General features: G+C 40.9%; 1 protein-coding gene across 1 annotated transcript in view; it reads left to right on the top strand.

The window, feature by feature from the left end:
• The window catches only part of LOC309550103 (adhesion G-protein coupled receptor F3-like), a gene marked incomplete at its 5' end in the record, with an annotated part of 80,246 nt that overhangs the window by 28,952 nt on the left and 38,244 nt on the right, over positions 1–13,050 (top strand). Inside the window, 4 exons of the mRNA XM_082250560.1 lie at positions 3,976–4,079; positions 8,922–8,980; positions 9,072–9,202; positions 11,061–11,288. Of these exons, the coding sequence (XP_082106686.1) occupies positions 3,976–4,079; positions 8,922–8,980; positions 9,072–9,202; positions 11,061–11,288 (522 nt within the window). The remainder of the gene's footprint in view (positions 1–3,975; positions 4,080–8,921; positions 8,981–9,071; positions 9,203–11,060; positions 11,289–13,050) is intronic.

Raw genomic sequence — 13,050 nt, 5'->3', positions numbered from 1 at the left:
GGGGAAAAATTCATACCAAGACACTTTGCAAACTGCAAGACGAAGGGAGTGATTTACCTGATGAGATGCGACTGTGGAGCATACTACGTTGGGAAAACCAAACAGGAAATGGGAAAAAGAATTGGGAAACACGTAAACAACATGGAACTATGTAATTTTGACCTACCACTAGGAAGACATGTAGCATATCAACATGGCTACAAAATGCCCAAAATAACTTTTATGGCTCTAGACAGGATACACATTCCACAGAGAGGGGGGGATTGGAATAAACGCCTCCTCCAGATAGAACTACGGTGGATACAACGTCTAAAAGCCACCATACCCCCGGGCTTAAAAGAAATAGCAAGTTATCGCCCTTTTTTGGAGGGTTTTGTATCAGGCAAAACGGACTAAATACAAACCTCTCCAAGGGCTTAACATTAGGAAAAATAGACTAACATAAACTCACTTTTACGTCAAAACCCCCCCCCCCTTCCCCCATTCAAAACATCATATTTATGATTATATATAATTCCCATATATACAAAAAACTCTGACAAAAGACCCCCCTACCCTTCCCCTTCCCCCCCCTCCCCCCCCTTCATTCCCACGGGACCTCCAGACATGATTGTTCTCCAGGGTCCGATGAGCTTCTTCTTTTTCTGCTGTTAAAACTAATTATAAAATGATTATACAAGACCATATACTCTGCATTTATTTACTGTATAATTTTTGTATTTTTTTGTAATATATTTTGTATCACAATATTTTCTTGACCTCCGGTGAAATTTCTCAGTCAGGAAGAACGCACCCGACACGGAAAGCCCCTGGACAAGCCAGGGGTTAAATTAGGCACCTCGGAACATACCATCTTCCACAAGATCCCCCTCCCGAGATCTTGGTTCCTTCCTCCCGTGTCGGCGGCCAATAATGTGCTACCAGTCTCCCGATGCGCACGCACCCCACAGGCGCATGCGCAGATACAGGGAATGACGTCAGCCGCACACTAAGCCCGGTATGTGCGGCTCTCAATGCGCACGCGCAACGGGCTTTAAAAAGGCCGGGGAATCAGCGTCTCCTCACATCACCCTCACACTGAGGGAAACGAGGAGATAGAGTGGACGCAACCCGCAGCAAACCCCCAAACAATTGTAAGTGTTACCTTTCATTGACAAGTCACCACTTCTCAATAAAAGCACCATACTTGGCTCTATTGCCTGCTTTTTTCCGGATCAATAACCACAGTAGGTCATATGTAATTCCAGCATTTGGACACTTGCATAAGACCTAACAAATATTGAGCGGACATTTTGAGGACGGCTGCACCAGTGCAGTAAGTACTTACTAGTCACTCCTTTCTAAACATATTATATACACTGTGTTTATTTATACTAAACACAGATATGCTTATTTTTCCAACCCTCAGCCGAAAAAATAACTTTTAAGTTATCCTGAGCTGCCCAGAAACTGTGAACTTGCAGCACACCCTGTAAGTACTCAACACTTAATTACCTTCTCATATACCTTCGTCAAATAACTATTGACACCAATTTTATACACCTACAGACCGTCTACAATATAAGGACGTACAGATATTTTTCTGTCGCCAAAATTTATCTGCCAGATCTAGGCATGAACAGACAATCCAACCAATATCTAGTAAGTTGACGCCACCATTATATTTTCATTATTTTTAAAAAAAAATCTTTTTATTCATTTCTTGCTACTCACCACCCACATATACCTTCAGGTTGCTCCCATTTGGTTCTCGTTGCGGATCTTCTCCAGACTTGAATAAATCTCATCAAAACAGGTCAAATGTATGTACTCCCATTGTTTTTCTTCACCGATATTATGTAACCAAATATTATGACGTATACAAATGACTAAAAAAACCCGTCACTATCTCTACAGACTTGGTGACACAAAACCCTTGACAAAGGCTACTTTGTTAGCCGAAACGCGTCGGGTCAACATTTGATGATCTCTCTGTGAACATCCAAGCAATCCAGCCTGGAGAAACAGAGTTTTTTTTCATCAAAATAACCAAGTCACATATATTACACCACTGTCACGGAAACTCTTTTTCCAAAACGTAGCATTCTTCTATGCACCTTGGGTCTGTAACCCAACACTTCATATCACAATAACTGTCTAGTTATAAATATTTTCTCTTTTGCTGAATATACCCTTGTATTCGCAATAAATTTCAATCTTTAATTTTATTTTATATAAACCGTGTATTCTTTCACTTGCCCGTAAAAGTCCCACTCCTTGGCTTGAGAAACCAACCCATACCCCATACTAGACTTTAAGGGACGGAGGCAAAACACAACTATAACTCTCCAGAGATCAACCCAAAAACCTCTCTACGTAACACACACCTGAACTCTGCACTTTGTACATAATACACCCCTGAACTCTGCACTCTGTACATAATACACTCCTGAATTCTGCTCTCTGTACATAATACACTCCTGAACTCTGCACTCTGTACATAATACACTCCTGACCTCTGCACTCTGTACATAATACACCCCTGAATTCTGCACTGTGTACGTAACACACACCTGAACTCTGCACTCTGTACCTAATACACCCCTGAACTCTGCACTCTGTACCTAATACACTCCTGAACTCTGCACTCTGTACATAATACACTCCTGAACTCTGCACTCTGTACATAATACACTCCTGAATTCTGCACTCTGTACATAATACACTCCTGAATTCTGCACTCTGTACATAATACACTCCTGAACTCTGCACTCTGTACATAATACACTCCTGAATTCTGCACTGTGTACGTAACACACACCTGAACTCTGCACTCTGTACATAATACACTCCTGAATTCTGCACTCTGTATCTAACACACACCTGAACCCTGCATACCCCAGATATAACCGGCCCTTTGAGGGCAACCATACTGTGGATGCAGCCTATAAAGAAATTGAGTTTGACATCCTTGTTGTATATATTAAACAAACAAGAAGACTCTGCACCTCGCTTGGGACCTTTGCGACACCTCTTCCATTATATGTATCTTCCAGTTAGCCAATACAACCTGACTTGCTCAATGCAGTGAAATCACGTGCTCCTATATAGGTGTTATCAGACTTAAAAAGAAGGTGTTGCCAACACATATATTATTTCATGGTAGGCCAAAGCTCAAATTTAAACATTTTCATGGCTGCCTCTGGAGTTCCATAACAGACCTGACTGTCATTAAAGGGTAACTCCACTTTCCTGGGGAATAAAAAATAGCAAATAAAGAAAAAACAATATAGCGTATAATTGCAACACAAGTCATACTGTAATTAAAATTGCTTTTCCTCTTCAATCTGCAGCTGTTGTAATTTTCTGAAATTGCAATGCAATATGGCTACCTGGAGCTGTTCTGTACACAGAATGTATACTGACCACACCCCAGAAACATAATTTCCTGCTTGTGTGATTGGCTCACCAATTTTCCCAGAAGGCTGCTTAAGATACAAGTCAGATTTCCGGCATTCCCTATAATAAAAATGTAATTTTTGGTGAGATTCTCCCAATAGGAGAACGTCTAAAGGGATGCAGGCCAAGCAGATTTCCTCATTAGAGCCCTGCAGCTGCCACAGCTGATAGATAATTATGAAACCACTCCCATTTGACCCACTCAGCACAGAGGGACAAACAATGATTTCTTCAGAATAACAAAAGTTAGGAATCTGCAACAAAGTTTCGTAAAATCCTTGTAATGTACAGAGATCACCCAGAGGGGAATGTTTTTTGCTCAACAAAAGTGGAGTTATGCTTTAAGCTTCTCAGTACATCTCTGCAAGTTACACAAATTCTAATACAACCTACTTACAAAAGGCCAATTGCAAAGGAGCGATGGGTTAACAATAAGATGCAGGGTTTCTTCTGGATCAAAGGGGGGGCTAGAATGTATGGGAGATGTAATATCACCATTCTCAAATACATTAAGAGTTTGTTTCCCACTCTTTCCAGTTTACCTTAAAGGATCTCTTACCACGAATGAAACATTTACATCAGATCTACTAGATTCAAGCTCAAAACAGTACAAAGCCAAGGAGTCCAATTTAACACTGGCTGTAAGTATCAACCTAAGTTCTAACATGGGAAATAAGGCAAAAAATGTAAAATAGCAAAAGAATATTGTACTGTGGGCAAACAGCTACATTTGAAATACATTTAAACAATACAAAGAGGTGCGCTCAGCTGCAAAAATGTGGAATAAAAAAACTTCTGCAATCAAATACTCCTTGAATAGTGAGGAGAAAAAACATTGTGAAATAAATAGGACGCGCTGTTTTTGTTTTTTATCACTAGATAGTGAATTACATCAAAAATCATTTTTTTGTGAATAAGTAGCCTTGATCTGTTCACAAAAAATGACAAATAAAATATGGTGCAAAAAGTTCATAAATAGTCCAGTGCTCCACACTTCAACGTGTTTAGTGATAAGATAATGCTCCAACTTTCCCACATGCAAATACAACAAACAGTTTGTAGTGCAGCTGAAATAATCCACAAGGGAAATGTGTCACTGCTGTGCTCTATATGTGAAAATTGTCTACTTACCAAATCAAATGATCCCACCAAGAGATCATATGTGTGAGTGGAAGCCCCTCTGAAGACAAGTGGTCAGCCAGCTCCAGGGAATGTATCCAGGCTTTTGGTGCTACTTAACCACTTGCCGAATGCCCGCCGCATATATACTGCGGCAGGCTGGCTCAGCTGCGCTAATGGACGTATGGGTACGTTGGTTCGCAGGAGTGATGCTGGGGGGCAAACACCGGCGGCGCGCTCCCACCCCCACTAGGCAGCAGGGACCGGTGGCCAAGATTGCCGCCGGGCACCCGCAATCGCTACCCGCTGAGAGAGAAGGACGGTCAGATGTTGTAAACACAGCCAACTGTTGTTCTCTCTGAAATGATCATAGAGTTCCTGTGATCGTTCTATACATATCCCCTTCCCTTCCAGTGTCATTATTACAGTAGCAGTGCATATTTTTGGCACTGATTACAGGCTCCACACACCCCCTACCAGCTTGGCGGATTCAACCCGGTATAGGGGAGGGAACAAAATGAACATCCATTTTCTGTCCTCTCTTTCCTCTACCGTCACTTCCTCGTCACTTTGCCTTACTAATATGACTGGAGAAGAAGCTGATGGAACCATATCTTTACTCTATCAGCTTCATTGGAGGACATGTGAGATATCCGGTCTTTTAGACCCCGGATGTCCCCGGATGTCTCATTAAAGAGAACATGTCACCATTAAATTATCACATAAGGGAACGTATAACCCCTATGTGATAAAAAAAATGAAGAAAAAAACATTTTTTAAAATGTAAGTTTCACTCAAGCACTTAAAATCACCCCCCCCCCCCCCAAAACAAATTTAAATCCCCCCACCCCTACATACAGTACATGCACATACAAATGTAAATGCACGCGTCAGGGGTGCTTACACAAAAACATTATTGTGCTACACTTTTATATGCTACTTATCAGTGTACACGCCGAAGGGGGAGCAGTAATTCTGGGCCCAGTTACCACTAAACTGATAACCGGTAGGGATTTTTAAAGCTTTGCCTTTGGAAAATATAGTGTATTAAAGTTTGTCAAAGTTTTACAGGCGTGCGCAATTTTAGGGTTTGACATGTTGGATATCTATTTACTCGGTGCAACCTCATCTTTTATATTTTACCAAAAAATTGGGTAATTTATTGTGTTTGTGTGCCCTAAAACTAACATGTATTATTTATTGAAATCTTGTGTTTCCTAAACTATTTCGCTAATATCATGTGACATAAAAAATTGGAACTACAACTATTTTATTTTCTAGGGCCTTTGCTTTCAGAAAATACACGTTTGAGGGTTTTATGTAATCTTCAGGCCTAAAATTATTTTTCAAACATGTGTGCACAAAATGCAAAAACAGCACTGGTAGTAAAAGGGTTAATGATGTTTTAAAAATTAAAGTCATTGGTGTTTTAAGTGTTTAGGTGTTTATCCTCCTGGAGTTTAGCTATAACCACATCCCTACCGGGGTAATTTTCAAAATTGTCACATACATGTTAAAATCTACATTGTTTGCTACACAATTACTGAGAACCACCAAACATTATATATATTTCATTAGTAGTTTAGGTAATTTACATCATATAATCAGCACCACATCCCCAATAACAGAAATTTTCTCACGAAAAATGGATAGGGGATTTTTAAGGTGCTAACAAATAATCTTATGATTCCATACACTGTTAAAATTACTTTGAACGTTTATTGGATTGCACAATTAAAATATATAATTAAAAACGAGCATTGCTAACATGGTCTTGTTGTCCTCATTTTATTCCAGCGTTACATAAGATAACAGTCCCAACATGTTTCACCCAGAGGGGCTTCTTCAGGGGTAAACAACTGCTTAATACTTTAAGACACAAATTTTATGATTCATCTATTAAATAGGAAATTTATGCCTCATATTGGTGTCAGGCACAGAATTCCTTTGTGACCACAGGAGGTACAACAGGACCAGAAATTGTGTTATCCTTAAAGACCACAAGAGGGCGCCCACATGATAGAAAAATTGATAAGCAGTTTCTGGGACATCTGATAACTGGATATAACATAGAGCTTGGCTGCCCACCCTGTTTTAGACCCCTGATATCTCCCCTGCCCTTTAAAGCATCTGATCAAACACAGACCAGTTTGAACAGATGCTTCCCTGGTTGTGAAAAGGACGGTATTGGTGTTAAGCACCAATAGTACCCGCGCAGTGGAACAAAGATAAGTGAATATAAATGGATATATGCAAAAGGTACAGAGTGTAAGGAGATTACTCCTGATAGGGAGCCGCAACGTAAGCGTGGTTGTACCAGTAAGGGGAGCCTGGGTGGCAGCGGGAGGGGTAGTTGTAAAATTGATTGAGCGGCTGTATAGACACCCTCTGGCAGACACCAAAACTGCACCTTTCGTAACTGCGGTCCACAATGCCCACAGCAGGTGATCTAGTTCCTAACATTTTTTGCTGCTATTATTTCTAATAGCATTAATACTAAGGCTCCCATAGGATCTAAAGCTGGAATCATTTGAGGCGAAGTATAAACTGCCAACAAAGCTTTAACTAATCGGGAGGGCGGACAGAAACTTACTTGATGGCTGGTTGGCTCCCAAAAGTTCAGTGATTCCCCCCTTGCACATTTTAAGCAATTCTTATCTTTTCCCACCCTCTCCTGTATTGGCCAATAATTCACTATTTTTTTAGGGGCCTGGGTAGTCCATTGGTGGAAAAGGCATTTAACCAATGCCTGCAATGGATCAAGTTTCCAGTAGCCAGGGCTCCCTTTCCCAAAGGCCAAAAGGCCTTCACTAAAGTGTTGGATTCTCAGCATAGTTCATGCTGGAACATTATATTAGACGCTGGGAACTGTATTAATTCAGCTATAGGTTCTCCAACATGAACATTACAACATGGAAGAAAGATGATAAAAGAGTAGATGGAGACAGGAAATCAACAAACATGAGATACTTTTAGTAGTACACAACAAATATTAACAGTACATGAGAAACACTGCTGTGTTGAATGCATGAGGAACGTTCGTTACATGCAGGGATTGTGTGACCATTCATAGACCTAGAAAAACTGCACTGTCACTGGGGCCAGTTCACACTACCCACAGAGAAAAAATGTAGATTTTAATATTCATTATTATCTGCCGGTAGTGATCGCAGCTGGGGAGCGGTCCTTGCATTTTTCCCCGCTTCGCCTTTTTTTCTAAACTTTAATGGAATGTTACAAACATATTTTTCTGTGGGTAGTGTGAATCCACCCTTGCCATTCCTGCCTAGAGGGAAGAGAAGTTTAACCAGAAAAGTGATCACACATTACCTGTTTATACATAAAACTAGCATAAAGGGATAGCACTTTTTAACCAAAAATCTGGGCATGCTAGCAAAAGTTCCACTTTAAATTCTTAACTTTCCCTGATAAAGAAACCTTACATAAATGCTACTTAAACCAATTTTTTTTTGCAATAATTAACAGCTAGCACAGCACTCAACAAAATCAATCGCAGTAAGGACTTCAAGGGAAGAAGGGTAAAGCCCATTTAGGATACCCCAAAATTGCTGCAGCAGTTGTCTCACGGTTTTCAAAATGATTCTCCTGCTCAATGTCCTAGCTCTATCTCAGGGTTTCTCAATCACGGTTACATAGAATCCTAGGGTTTCTCCAGAGGTTGCTGGGGTCTGCTTAAGCAATAAGTAATTTCAACAAATAAATTAAATATACTCCCACACTACCACTAATATGTGTCTAGTGTGTATACAAACAATCAGTTACCATGTGATAGCTGAGGCAAGCACCAAATAGTGTTCCCATTCATAATTTCTGCCTCTCAGGTAAGTTCCCATTGACACCATTGATCTTTTTAGCTATCTGTAAGGGGGTAATTCTTCCCAATGACCACAAACCTCAACAGCATTCTTCCCACTGACATCGCACTAATGTATCACAAGTAATTTTTAGTAAGGGTTTCCTGAGACTGGAATGTTATTTCAAGGTGTGACAGACCCAACCAGGACAGGGGCTTCTGGAGAGGACTTGGGGATTGCCTCCTAACCACTGATTATGGCCCATAGAGAGCAGATCATTCTCCAATGATAGACAAAAATGTGACGAACGCTGAGAGCAAGGCTTGGATTAATTCCCTGAATAAGGACAATAAAGATTCCCTCCTGGAGTGGATGGAAAGGTGTAATATTAATCTTGTACAGGGTAATGATCAGAGGGAATATGGTGGCCCTGCTGCAGACTGGGTTGGAGAGGCTCCTTCACTTGGGACAGAAATATTTATCAATAAGATCCAATTAAAATTATTTGCCTTTATAATTATTAATTTTTACATGTGTTCTTTTTATCAGCTTCTAAATGCTTACACAAAGAATTGCAATCCATTGTCTGTGGCAGTTCTTGGATTCAGGTAATAAACAATAAATTTAAAACAATTCTGATGTAAAAAAAAATGGGTAAAAATACACCTGCATGCTAAAGACATCTGTGCTTATATCAAGTCCAGGAAGTGTGATAGCCAGTTACAGGATGTTGCTGGCGGGTCCAGTTTCCTCCACGCAACTTGCATCCAGCAATGCTCTGGTGTCTCAGTCTCTCTCCAGTGTCATATCATCACAGCTATCAACATCAGGTAATCACTTCACACTGACTATTTTTAAAAGAATGTATATATATATATATATATATATATATATATATACATATATACAGTATATATATATATATATATATACAATTTATTCATTTATTTCATTTTTTTTTCCTATGGAAAGCTTCGCCTTAGCTCCTATCTTTCATATTTGCACACTTTCCAAAGTCATATTACTGTAATTGTTTGCAGTTTACTTCTTTCTAGTAAAAATCGTGTTGTCTAGTCGGTTCAAACTGCTGTCTTCTATTGAATTATGTATTTACTGTATTTTTGAGACCTTTAAAGTAAATGTTAACATGACAAAATCAAGGTTTTTAAGGTAACAACAGTCCTTAAGTGCAGACACATTGGGGTTGATTTAAAAAAACTGGAGAGTGCAAAATCTGGTGCAGCCAACCAGCTTCTAATTTCAGCTTGTTCAGTTAAGCCAGGGGTTGGCAACCAGTCAATCGCGATCTACCAGTTGACTGTTGGCAGGAGACAGGTAGATCCAATTCTTGTCCCCACCTTGCTGACCCCAACTGACAGAGCTGTACAGCAAAGTGCAGACATGCCATAGCTAATCCTAGCCAAAGGTATTCCTGCTCTGCAACACTGCCTTTGCTTATGTGCTGCTGCGGGGCGTGGACTGCCTCTGCCTCCTTTGACAGCTGCAGGATAGCTTGATGGGTTTGGGCTCTTGTGCCTGAGCTTCTCCCAGGAGTGGCCTGTGCATATTCCAACTGACCCTCCTCTTTAGTTCATCCAGGCACTTGTGAATGCCATTACGTAGATGGACGAGAGAGGAGGGCCGGCTGGGATCAGCACAGAACAGAGAATGTAGAACAATGCACTGACTCCATTGTTGTGCCTTCCTAATCCCCCCAGTGGTGTACTTCCCTAACCCCCCCCCCCCAATAGAGTAGCCACTTGATTCCCTCCAGTGGTGTTCCCTCCTGACCCCCTCCTTGGTGTGCCCTCCTGACCACTCCAGTGGTGTTCCCTGCTGACCCCCCTGTAGCATTTATTATTGATTCCCCTGTACTGTGCCCTCCCGACCCCCCAGTGGTGTGCCCTCCTGACCACTCTGTACTATGTCCCCCTGACCCCCAGGACCTTTTTTTTTTTTTTTTGTTTTTTGATCAAATCGGTTTTTATTGACATTTTGTTATTTTTTACAAAAACAAAACAAAGAAAAAAAAACACACACACACAATAAAAAAGAGAAAAGGGTAGTAAAGGTACATTAAAGAATCTGTAGTATACACTTCCGCCACCAACCTAACATGAGCAGCACACACAAACGAAATAACAGTAGCTTATCAAATACCTATATTTGCATAAAAAATAAGATAGCATCGATTATTAATGGCTTGTAGTTCCAGAAGAAAAAACATTTAAAAATTGCGCCACTCACTCCCATCTATGAGAGAGATCCGCAGGGGAAGTACAGCATCTAGGACAATCCAGACTCTCCCTACACCTTTTTTTTCTTTTTTACTTTAGAAATATTTAAGGCCAGGTTAGCTTCCCTTTAATCCTCATTCCTATTCAGAAGGCTACTATCAAATAAAATATTACATCCTGATAACTGTCTATGATTAATAACTATATTAAAGCCCAACTCTGGGCTCAGAATTACTCCAATTACTCACCCCCCTTCCCCCCACCTTCTCCACCATCACCACCAGAGTGGGTTTTGAGCCTTTTCCTAATGTATGAATGCTTTCTTTATTAGATTATTAGAGAGGAATGATTTTGGTGCATTAACAAACTGCTGAGAAAAAAAAAAAAGGAAGGTAAAGAGAGAAAACATGAAAATAGACCTAACATATTGGCTTGCTCTTACAATTTGCAGGAATGGTGACTATTGAGCCCACGCAATTGGAAGTGAAATTCGGTGACCCCATCCAGCTGGTCTGCCAGATAAACGAAACCATGCCATCTGTGAACTGGACACTCACTGTTAATAATGTCACCAATACAGTGTTTCCTGGTGGAGAAAATGTGCATGTGTCAACTCAGCAACTGGCCGGTTCAACTGTCTCTGTCCTTACAATCGCTAATGCCAGTCAGTGGTGGGAAGGTCAGTTTGATTGAAGCCTAATGTTCAAGCACACAAAGAATCGAAGGCAGGGATGTGGGAAAAGAGGCTGTGGAGTTTTCAGCCATATGAAAATTAAGCGTATCTTAACCTTTTTTTTTTTAAATACCAAACATGTTCCACTTACCTGTTGTGCAAGTGGTTTTGCACAGAGTGGCCTGGATCCTCCTCTTCTTAGGTCCCTCTTCTGTGCTCCTGGTCCCTCCCTACTGTTAAGTGCCCCCACAGCAAGCAGCTTGCTGTGGGGGCACCCAAGCTAAGCCATTGCTCCCTGTGTCCATTCAGACAAAGAGCTGCAACCTGGCGCCGCCCACTCTATCTCCTGATTGGCAGACTGCAGGAGCCAATCACGTTGCGCTGCTGTCTCAGCCAATGAAGAGGGGAGTCCCGGGCAGCTGAGACACTCCTGCAACATTGCTGCATGAAGATGGGCTCAGGTAAGTATTAGGGGGGCTGAGGGGGCTGCAGCACACAGGTTTTTTTAATCTTAATGCATAGAAATCATTAAAATAGCAATAAAAAAATAACTTTCTGCCTTTACAATCTCCGTAAAAACAAATATTTTAATATATTCTTGTCGGTCCTTAGATGTAGTGCTGTCATTAGCTTTTTTTCCTTTATTCCTGAAATTTACACACTTTTTGTCTCATCATATCTAGGTTTTTATTTCCCCATTATATCTATGGAGAGCCATGGTTGTCAAAAAGATGGACTTCAAACATGTCTGCCTTTGTTAATATCCAGAACATGGTGAATTGATGAAACATAGGGGTCGATTTACTAAAGGTAAATAGACTGTGCACTTTGTAAAGTGCCGTTGCACTCTGCAAATGCAGTTGCTCCTGAGCTTAGTAAATTAGGTAAAACTTCACTTTGCAAAAAAAATCCATGCACATGCAAGGAAGATAAAAACAATAGAATTTTTTCTTGTACATAACTGGATGATGAAAGTCAGCGGAGCTTCTACCCATTTACTATGCTCAGGAGCAACTTCTCTTGCACAGTGCAACTGCACTTTGCAAAGTGCACATTTGCCTTTAGTAAATCAACCCCTATCAGTTTACATAATATGATCGATGAAGATAGGACTCTTTGAGGTTTCTTTTAAGATCCTAAGAAGTTACAAGGTCACTGCATGCCTGGAAAGATTACCATGTATTTTCTGTACTTGCTGATAAGGTAAATAGCCTGAAAAGTGAATAACTGTGAAAAACTGTTATACAAAAATTTCCAGCTCACTTAGCAGCTAGCCTGCAGCAAAACCAAAGTGACCCTGTCTAACAATTCACATTAAAATAAGGGGCTTAGTCGCACACATTTGCAAAAAAATGTGTTTGTCAATTTGGTTTTGTTGCAGGCTAGCTGGTAAGCGAATGGGAATTCTTGTTTGTTTTTGATGCACGTTGCCCTTCCATGTGCTGCTTGTTGCAAAGGCTAGTTATAGGTTTGGGTGATTGCCATTTGTTTGTATGGTGAATTGGTGAGAGGGACGTACTAGATACCTTCAGCTGACATTGTGCCCTTGCTGGGTGTCCCGTGTGTCCCTATACCTTTAAGGAGGGGTGGGCTTCCTCTAGGCAAACCTGCCCTTAGGCCCCTTTCACACATTCCGGTCCGTCGGTGGACTCCATTTATCTCAGCGGGGGATCGATCCGCTGTGTGTGGAGACAGAGCTGTCAGGTTCCGCTTATCTCTATGGGGGAATCGGATGGGAATGGACCATCTGTCCGTTCTCATCCGATCC

Source organism: Pelophylax lessonae, assembly GCF_965119305.1.
Source record: "Pelophylax lessonae genome assembly, chromosome: 3".
NCBI lineage: Eukaryota > Metazoa > Chordata > Amphibia > Anura > Ranidae > Pelophylax > Pelophylax lessonae.
The sequence above is the reverse complement of the archived record's forward strand: the minus strand, read 5'-3'. Positions and strand labels throughout refer to the sequence as shown.